We start from the raw sequence: 11092 nt of genomic DNA, 5'->3' as shown, positions 1-11092 counted from the left end.
GAAACAAAATATTAAAGTACGCCATGTCACCTTTTACATAAAAAATACTACTGTATATCTGTGAAGTGTACCTAATTATGAGGAATCTTCCTTATCTGGAGTCTTAAAACATTCATGCGCCTCGAAGTTGCACATTGAAATGATTTGCCACACATTCAGTGTTAGCAATTTTTAACCGATATCCATAGTAAATAATACTAATTCATTAAAATAAGTTTTACATAAGTAAAATATCAGATTTCCACTATTTTATGAGCTTCCTAACTAAACGTGTTGGTAAGCTGTTTGGGAGTATTCCGCATTTAGTCCATTTGTTCCACATTATGAAACGTGGTGTTCTTCATTTTGGAGGTGGAAGGTTGGGAGCTGGGTAATACTGTGCTACTCTAGTATTTAGTTCCCCCGCTGTGACTTATTACGCTGATGCAACTTCTGCAGCTCCGCAAACTAACATCTCAGCACATTAGTACCGCTGCAGCACTGCTCCGTTGTTTACTGGGTAACCCGCGTGCGGCACTGCAGTCATCCTCGCGGGCGTGCCTGGCGGGGCTGAGCAGCTGTCATCTACCGCTCTCGAGCTCCTTTTCCACAACTTAAAGGTGGGCAGTACGCGCATGATGGGTGTGACCTTCCTTCACAAAACCCACCCTTCAGTGCTGCTCAATCAGTGTTACGCTAAAACATATTGTTTGTAGGCGTGTCTTTTCCATAAGTAGGCGCGGTCTTTTTCCCATTCCTTTCCCCGGCAGGGACCGAGCATGCGCAGTTGCGGCTTTGAAGCTGTCATTCCTTGAATGAGGTAGGCTCTGTCCGGGAAAGAGCGAGAAGAAACCGTTATCCCACGGATTGTCTGCAGTCAGGACCTGCGCAGCCGGCATTGACTTAACATGGGGAACCGTTCAATGGAGGAACTTATTCCGCTAGTAAACCGCCTACAGGATGCCTTCTCTGTCATCGGCCAAAGCTGCAATCTGGACCTGCCGCAGATCGCGGTGGTCGGCGGCCAGAGCGCAGGCAAGAGCTCCGTGCTGGAGAACTTCGTGGGCAGGTACGTGAGGGAACGGTGGGGAGAGGGGTGCACTGTCAGTCCTGAGTGTCAGATCAGCATTAACGTGTGGGGATTAGCAGCCTTAGGTAGTGTGCAGCCCCGACTGATCCAGGAGAGCCATGCATTACTCTCACATAACACCCGTCTCATTACTGACCACATCCAGGCATTGTCATTCCCACAGCATGCAGTTATTATCACCCATAAAAATGTCAAGTGTGCTGGCATCGTCTGGGCATTGCAAGTCACTGTAACCATCACAGTAATGAGAACAGCAGGCATTGTCTTGCCCAGCTTCCATCCCAGTAAGGACAACATCCAGGCATTGTCTTTTGCAGCACCCATTTCAAACTGCTTTTACAGAATTGATCCTTTTACTGACAATATCCAGGAAGTATGGCTCAAAGTACCATCAGGTTACTGGCAATGCCTGGATCACATTAATGACAACATCCAGGCATTTTCTTTCATAACCATACTCTGTAAAATTCATTGTCTCTAAAGGAGCTCTGTGAGCTGTCTGTCTGCCTCTTAATTTGTTATGTATATATGGTAGCTGGAGCTTTTCTCCCCGGGCCTCTGCTGAAAATGGACATGTATCTAGTCGGACAATCCCAGTCAATAAATGTAAAATAAATAAAAATAATGCCCATCACACAGCTTACTCTGTCTGTCTTTTGTTGCTCATAACACCCATCACACTACTGACGACATCAAGGCATCATCGCTGTTAAAACCCAATACATTTAACACCCCACACATTACCTATCAGTGACAGCACCCATATCAGACATCACCTGTCAATGACAGCACCAGTACCAGACATTACCTATCAGTGGCAGCACCCATATCAGATATTATCTGTCAATGACAGCACCCATATCAGACATTACCTATCAATGACAGTACCCATATCAGACATTACCTGTCACTGACAGCACCCATATCAGACATTACCTGTCACTGACAGCACCCGTATCAGACATTACCTATCAGTGGCAGTACCCATATCAATCATTACCTGTCACTGACAGCACCCATATCAGACATTACCTGTCACTGACAGCACCCATATCAGACATTACCTGTCACTGACAGCACCCGTATCAGACATTACCTGTTACTGACAGCACCCGTATCACACATTGCCACTCACAGCACCCACTGCATCACTGACAACATCCAGGCACCATGGGCAGGTGTGTATAGTGAAAGTGCATCATTGCTACTCTTTTTGTAGAAGATCTGATGACTAGTTTCTGTTAATCTTGGTGGACCTCACAAACAGTATCTTTGTTGGTAGTGCTGTATATGGCTGGTGGAGGTTTAAGAGGGTGCTAGCTCCCCTTAACAAGCCTGACATAAAATACATTTACTATTGTATGCTAACAATCATTTGTGTTTTGCTTTTGCTTAACTAGTTTTCCCAAAACATATCTATGAAAGTTCGCTGCGCATTTCCTTTATACTACACTTTTGCCAAAATTGTCATTCAATGCAGTTATCTCATTAGTGCCATCATCCATGAACTATTGTTTATAGCACTCATCTCCGGCACTGTCACTAACAACACCTATCCCATGCACTGCCACTTGCAGTACCCATGAAGTCATAACTGGTTACAGCGCCTGTCACATTACTGCCATCATCCATGAACTATTGTTTACAGCACTCATCTCTGGCATTGTCACTGACAGTACCCATCCCATGCACTGCCACTCGCAGTACCCATGAAGTTATAACTGGTTACAGTGCCTGTCACATTACTGCCATCATCCATGAACTGTTGTTTACAGCATTCATCTCTGGAATTGTCACTGACAGCACCCATCCCATGCATTGCCACTCATAGTACTCATGAAGTCATAACTGGTTGCAGTGCCTGTCACATTACTGCCATCATCCATGAGCTATTGTTTACAGCACTCATCTCCGGCACTGTCACTGACAACACCCATCCCATGCACTGCCACTCGCAATACCCATGAAGTCATAGCTGGTTACAGTGCCTGTCACATTACTGCCATCATCCATGAACTATTGTTTACAGCACTCATCTTTGGCATTGTCACTGACAGCACCCATCCCATGCACTGCCACTCACAGTACCCATGAAGTCATAACTGGTTACAGTGCCTGTCACATTACTGATATCATCCAGGAAGTACTTCTCACAGCTTCCCTTTCAGGAAGTCATGTCAGTCTATGTCTCAGCATCCATCTCCCACATTTCCACCATCTCCGGCACTGTCACTTAGCACCCATCTCTGGTATTGTCACCCACAGCAGCCATTTAATTCATTTTTGACCACAGCTGTCACATGCCTGACAGCACCCTTCTCAGGAATTGTAACTCACAGCACCCATCTCAGTCACTCCCAGTATTTCTTGCCATTGTTGCAACTACTACAAGGACAAAACTAATACCGATGCATTTTCTTTGTGTTTTTCCACAGCCGGTACATTATTTTATAGTGAGTATTTGAATGTGTGGCACCGGTCAGTAATCTCTACTCACATAACTATAAGTACCATATCCAGTATCAATATAAAGATTTGATGTCAACCGTTGGTCAAAAACTAATACATACAGTCGCTGATCTGAATTGGGTGATTGTTTATAATTGTGAAACTCCCTTTCAAAGTGTGTTGTAGCTTTAAGAAATGTGACATCATAGTGTAGGATTTTTGTGTTACATATGATAGGAGGGGAGGCTGGACCCCCCAGCACCACCTTAACACTGCGTTATGCTTCTAGTCAGTGGAATAAAGGGGTGGTGTATAGAGAGAAAATAGTTTTATTAATGTTGTAGTTTACCATGAAAATGGCACATATGGTTTTAAACAATTGTCTATAAAGAAATGTGGATTTTAATTGAGAGGAATTTGTATGTCATTGCAAATATTAGTAAAGGAATTATTTTAAATAAACAATATGCTGTTAAATGTACTTATGACATGTGGAAGGCTGTCATTGTGCTTTGTTAAGTTTCAGCATTATTTTATAAATTTATACTTTGGTGTATTAGACCCTTAGTCTGTTTCCTGCTTTCAGTGTGTGTGATTGGTGGAGCTTGGCCTGCTTCACTTCTTCCCGTGTTTGTGATTGGTGAAACTTGATCTTCTGGTGGTTCTTAACTCAATCTCTCTAATGCAGCTCAGGAAGTTGCACTGTAACTTCCAATAGGCGAAGCCTAAGCCTTTTGACAGAATCAAATTATGTCCTCACATTTCAAACAAATGTTCATATCTCTGGAACTGTAGGGGTTATGAAAGAAGTATAAAGAGCAAACTCTTCAGCATAAACTATTTTTAGAGTGGTAATAGAATTTAGGTTCTAGGTCTTAAATCGAAATTTATAAGTCACAGTAAACACAGTAACTATTATATTTGTAATATTTTGAAAGCAGCTTACAGTATCTCAACAACCACTCAAAATACACACCTGTGGTCAGCAACATTTTATTCATCTGGCTGAGAGGTTTCATATGAGAGTAAGGAGTTCTGCTTGTGTTACTTGGTTGTTGAGATATTTAGAAAAATGTGAAAATTATATCTATATAAATTAATACCATAAAACAACTGCACTAGACAGAGGTCAAGTATTAATACACTCGAGTTTGCCATTGTATAAGTTTTAAGATTAAATCTTTTAAAAACTTGTACATGGCATGATTTTAGAATTATTGATGCAAATATGAAGAAGCAGTATTTGACACCTAGAGGGGTCAGTAGGAGTTAACTGCAGATGTACCTGGAGGCATCACTTGGATATAATGAGTTAAATGCCAGTGGTGTTACTTCATAGCTTAGTTACATCTAGGCAATACACTTTAGTTTTGTCAAAAGTAATACCAACGTTATTGCTTGTAAAAAGGGCACCAGCATGAGTGGTTTAGGCAGTGGACCTCTGAGATGAGATTTGGACTCTTAGAGGATTGAGGAGATCCAAGCAGAGAGGACAGCCGCATATTATAGATAGAGCTGTGAGGATGTGACATGTGAGAGTGTTGTGGACTATAAGAAGATTGAATCAACCAATGCTTAAAGAAAGTAATATACATCTTTTTGGGACTGTTGCTGCTGACATGTTTAAGTCTCTTCAAGAGAAAGGAAAAGCCTTACAAGTCCTTAAACATATTTTTGTCTCTCTTATCCCTAAGTTCCAGAGAAATTATCCTTCTATGTCTGCTTTTGTTCACAGGCAACCCCTCCAGGCCTCTAAGGGCAGGAAGGGTGGGAGGTAGACTCCCTCTGCTATAGCTTCTCAGATTTCTGTGGTCCAGAAGCCTCTTTTATCTGCTAAGCCTTCTTCTCTTTGACAATTTGTTCCTCTTCTTTTAGACCAGGTTCCTTTGTCCCTTTGGCTCTCCCTTTGTCTTTGAAAATGTTTTTCATCACTTCAGACTCTTGGGTTCTTTCTATCATCCGTCACAGTTACTTCATGGTATGAAAATCTCTCTTTCCTTTTTCAGGGATTCCTCAACCTCCTCTAGAGCAACTTCCTACTTTCCAGGAGCTTCTAATGTCTCTGTTGAACCATAGGGCCATTCAGCCTGTCCCCACTTCCCAAGTGGGAAGTTTTTTTTTATTTCAGGAAGTTCCTGGTTCCTCAAAAGGAGGACACTTGGATCTCTTCTGGCTCAAAACCTCTCTTGAGATCCCTTCTTTTTGGATGCTTACTCTTCAAACTCTGTTTCCTCTTTTATTACTCTAGAGTTTTCTGGTGGCCTTGGATCTGAAAGATGCTTACATTCATATCCCTATTCACCCTCTCTGCAGGAAGATTTTACATTTCTCTGTGCCTTCCTCTCACTTCAAGTTCTCTACTTTGCCCTTTGGCATCACTATTGTCCCAAGGGTATTCACAAAATGCCTAGCTCCTGTGATTGCTTTTGCAGACTCCAAGGAACTCGGGTTTTTCTTTATCTAGATGACCTGTTGCTTCAGGTGCCATCTCCCAGTCGATTGTTACAGGATCTGCAGGTTGTCTTCTCTGTTCTTCATAGTCTGGAGTTTACTATCAACTTCCAGAAGTGCGTCCTGACTCCCTCTCAGGTGTACCTAGAAGAATGCAGGGTTCAGATGGTGCCAATGTTGGCCTCTCTTCTGCCTCCAAAGGTATTGCCGTCAACAGCCTTCTTTCAGTCTCTTCTTCCTCTGACTGCCATGCCAGCCAGGGAGTTTCTTTGGGCCCTGGGATTCATACCCTCATTTATTTCGATGGTTCCTGTTGCCAGACTGCATACGTGGAAGCTTCACTGGTACCTGCAGTCAGTTTGGCTACATCATCGTCATCCTCTGAATTTCACTGTACACCACTCCTTTCCTGTCTCAAAAAGGAATCTGGGTGATAGATTCAACAGTTCGCTCTCAACCCAGGTGGCCCTTTTAGCCTCCAGTCCATTCTAAAGAGCGGTTCACCAATGCCTCAGACATGGGGTGGGGTGGCTTCTCTTGGTCACCTGAAAGTTTATGATCTTTGGCCTCCCCTTCAGAAGTCAGATCATATCAACATCAAAGAGATGAGAGCTCTGATTCTGGCCCTTCAAGCTTTTCATCCCATGTTCTCTGCAGGTTCCTTGAAGGGCATGAAATCTTAACCTTCTCTGCAGGATGGCACTTCAGGCTTGGGAAGTGGCTCTCAGAAATCAGTTAGCTCTTCAGGCAGTATACATTCCTTCAGAGCACAATCTAGTGGATGCTTCACAGAGACGTGTTTCTGGACATTGTCCATCAGTGGGGTATTCCTCAGGTAGATATTTTTGCCTCCCATCTGAATAGGCAGCTTCTTCTGTTCTGTTCCAGAGTGCCATGCCATCTGGAGTGGAAGATGGGCATCCTTTCCTTGGAAGAGAATGTTTCTTAATGCTTTCCCTCCTCTTCCTCTATTTCCAAAAGTCCTGCCGAAGATTCAGCTGGACTCCAGAAAATCTTGCTAGTGACTCCCTTTTGGCCAAGACAGCACTGGTTCCCCCTGTTAATGCATCTGGCCAGGGGCAATCATCACAAGTTACCTCACTAGTTGGCTCTCCTTACACAGGGCAAGGGATCTCTCATCCATCCCCACTTGTCCACTCTGCAACTGACATTGTGGGTGATAGGGTTTGTTCCCTTTCAGGTATCTGTTTTTGAGGACATGCTCAGGGTTTTACAGGAGGCAAGGAAATCCTCAACCAGAAAAATCTTATATGTCCAAATGGAAAAGATTTTCGGTCTGGTGCCATGCTTGTAACCAGGATATTTATGAGTGGGGGTCCCTCTGGTCCGCTCTTGTTTTTGTGAGTTGCTCCAGTCTGGCTTAGCCTATTCTTCTGTGAAGGCCCATTTTTCAGCCATTCCTGTTTGTATACCCTTGAATCCTCCTCTGACTTCTCATTCGGAGGTCAAACATTTTTCTTAAAGGCATCCTGCATATTAGGCCTCCAAGAAAACCTATTCCTCCTCCTTGGAACCTTAATTTTGTTTTGGAAAAATTTACTCTGGCTCCTTTTGAACCTGCAGATTCTGCTTCTTTGGAACATGGCTGTTACCTTTGTTTGGAGGGTTTCTGAGCTCCAAGCCCTTATCGCCATTCCTCATTTTTTGGTTTTTCACAGGGACAGGGTGTCCTTCATATTAATCCTTCTTTTTTTCCCCAGGTAGTAAACGACTTGTCCTTGAATCAGTTGATACAGCTCCCTTCCGTTTTTCCTTCCCTCAGTCTGCTAGTGAGAGGGCCCTGCATAGCTTGCATTTGCACAGACAGCTCAGTCACTTTTGGATAAAACTAGGACTGCTCGTAAGTCCGATCAGCGTTTGGTTTCATTACATCCCAGGTCTTTGGGTTTCACTGTTTCTAAACAAACCATCTCCTCCTGGATATCCAAAGCCATTTCCTTTTGTTATTCTTTTCATGGTAAATCTCTGTCTACTTCTGTTAGAGCTCATTCTACTGGGGCTGTTGCCTTTTGTGCTGCCTTCTTCAAGGGGTTGGACACCAGTTCCATCCTTGAAGCTGCTACTTGGTCTTCAGTGCATACATTTACTAAACATTGTAAGATGGATATGGTTTCTAGGGCCAGAGCAGGTTTTTCTGAAACCATTTTGTGTGGATTTGTTGCAGGCTCTTTCACCTCCCATTCTGTTTCTTGAGCTGTTTTACTCTTCCTTCTATGACAAATACTGCAGCAGTGATACAAAAGGACATAATACAGTTGTGTAAAATCTTACCATAACAGTAGATGTCCTTCTCTTCGCTGCTGCAGTATTTGCCCCCTCCCTCCTCCCCCTCATGTTTGTTCTGCATTTTTTCCTTCTTGATGTGCATGGTCTCCTTTGTCCTGTGGTGACTGTTGTCTTCTGGGGCAATTCAGCTCTAGGTAGTTGCATCCATACATCCCTTTTATGCCCTACATTCTGTTTGGGGAGCATAAGTGTGATGTACGGCACATACAAGATCTTGTTTTAGACTTTTTCATACTGACTGAGTGTCAGAGTGCCCTGGACAGATACTAATTCAAGTGGCCAAGTGATTAGTTTTCCTGTAAAAAAAATCTGTGTTTTATTAAGTGCTTGGTGACGTCATCTCATGTTTTTCAAATTTAGATAAATGTAATTTCAGTTAAGCATGGTAGACCTTATATATATATATATATATATATATATATATATATATATATATATATATATATATATATATACATATGTGTCTGTGTGTATAATTATACTTTTATCTGGTACACTGAAGAGAATGAAATTTATTCATGTCCATAGCTTATAAAATGAAGTTTTTACCCTTTTGACTTTTGGAAATTATCATTGTGATCACTGCACATAAATATTCTTTGAGTCTCTTGTATATGTATCAACGTTATTTTTACGTAAGTTGTTAAGGCACTTCATTTTACCTTTACAAAAAACACATTCCGAAATATGTGGTACAAATTATATGAGTCAGATATTCCATTTGTTCTTATTTAATTTAATTTCTCTGTTAGCTGCTCTATTTGCTCTAATGACTAATGCTTGCGCAGGACTAGGTCTGATTTTGCTGTGAAGGAAAGAGAAATCTGCATGTTGCTGTCGGTGCTGATACTTCCGTAAGTCTTTTCCAGCAGTCTTACTATTCAGCCTTCGGATATTTCTTGTCATGAATTTCTGGACTTTTTCTTTTCAGTTTCACTAATGTGAAGCAAACGATACAGAATGCAGTCTTGTAGTTAATAACTGGACGAATTACTGTTGAATACTGATGAATGTTAATCGGCCCTGCTTTGGGTAGATTCACGTTTGGGTAGAGATGGGCAAGCCTGGGATTTTTGAAAATGATCGAAGCCAGAGCTGAGCCAACTGTCTGGCTTGGTAGTTATAACCCATTAAGAGTGAGCTGGTACTCATAAAGCAGAGAGCAGGAAAGCAGCACTTGAGCACAGACCACACATGCATTAAATATACAGATAAATACACACACATTACAGACACACACACACACACACACACACACACACACACACACACACACACACGCATTACAGACACACACACACACACACACACACACACACACACACACACATTACAGACACACACACAGATTACAGGCAGACATACACACACATTACAGACACACACACACACGCGCACACACACACACATTACAGACAGACACACACACACACACACACACATTACAGACACACACACACACACACACACACACATAGGTCTATATTATTACCTCGAAAGCTGATAATGTCGAATGCAAGTCTAGCGACACATAAATGTTGAACGACATAAATGTCGATCATTACTTTTATCAAACAACAGCGCATAGAAAAGTTTTAGTTGGCCCAAGCTACCCATTACGTATCACACAGTAACATATGACGTAAATCATGACCGTATAGGTAACAGTTATAAATGGCTGAGAAAATATGTACGGCCCCTGGCGTGATAGGTAACAGTTATAAATGGCTGAGAAAATATGTACGGCCCCTGGCGTGATAGGTAACAGTTATAAAACACTGCTGTCCCAACAGAATAAGCAAATGCTGATTATTGATGGTTTTCTATACAACCTAGAAAAGATGTTGAAAAGTAGGAAATACTGGTGTTGTCATTTGAAAAGTAGCCATAAATGTAAAGGGAGAGCTATATCTACATCAGCTGGAGTGGATGAAATGTTATTAAAATCTTCGCCTCATGACCATGCTTCTGACCCTACAGAAGTAGAAAAATATGAGGCTTGCCAGAAGTTAAGAGAGTTATCTAGTACTTGTAGAAATGCTTCGGCGTTAGTTGCTGACGATCTATGGCAAGCACGGTTACATTACCTACAAGGAGGTTATTGTTACAAAAAGTAAATAGAGTTAGGCATCTGCAGTTATTGAAAGATACTAAGCCTTCTACTTCTATGAGTATGATTTCTCTAGATGACTATAAGTTGAAACAATCAACCTTTTTACAAGAAAGAAAAGTAGACATTCACTCAGATTTACATGTACTTGTATTCACTACAAAAATAAAATCTTATTGACCTCTGTAAATCAGAGATTTGGTATATGGATGGAGTTTTTTTAACAAAAGGAAAGTTCTGCAGACAACTCTATAGCATTCATGGGGTACTGTGTCATAGCGGTAACATGAAATGTTTACCTCTTGTATACTGCCTCAGGAGTAAGAAATCGTATAAATCGTATAACTAAATGTGGGAATGTCTATTTAGTTTGTTAGAAAAGTTGCAATTGACACCAACAGTACAGTACCTTCTATGTGACTTTGAACCTGCAGCTATAAAAAGTATTGCAGTGAATTTTCCAGACGTATGTAACAAAGGCTGTCTTTTCTATTTTGCACAAAATATTTGGCGGAAAGTGCAAATGGTAGGTTTCTCACAACTCTATGGCACGTCAGTAGAGTTTCATTTATCAGTGAAGAAATTGGTAGCTTTAGCATTTCTCCCAGAAACTGATGTGATTCTGGCGTTCCGTGAGCTATCCAAGACTTTTCCTATGCAGGGGAAGGAACTATTGACATACTTTTCTGACATATATGTGCTAGGTC

At 41.7% G+C, this 11092-nt stretch overlaps 1 protein-coding gene across 3 annotated transcripts in view; it reads left to right on the top strand.

Moving 5' to 3' along the window:
- Positions 1-761: 761 nt before the first annotated feature.
- DNM3 (dynamin 3) overlaps positions 762-11092 on the top strand; it is a 2680418-nt gene continuing 2670087 nt past the window's right edge. Inside the window, exon 1 of one of the 3 annotated variants that reach the window (XM_044085220.1) lies at positions 762-1048. In XM_044085220.1, coding sequence (XP_043941155.1) covers positions 888-1048 — 161 coding nt within the window. In that variant the 5' untranslated portion in view covers positions 762-887. The remainder of the gene's footprint in view (positions 1049-11092) is intronic. The other 2 variants (XM_044085219.1, XM_044085218.1) reach the window with 2 other exon arrangements.

This window comes from Protopterus annectens, chromosome 10.part0, assembly GCF_019279795.1.
Source record: "Protopterus annectens isolate FY-2018-M chromosome 10.part0, PAN1.0, whole genome shotgun sequence".
Taxonomy (NCBI): domain Eukaryota; kingdom Metazoa; phylum Chordata; order Ceratodontiformes; family Protopteridae; genus Protopterus; species Protopterus annectens.
Note: the sequence above shows the minus strand (reverse complement) of the source record. Positions and strands in the feature narration are given on the sequence as shown.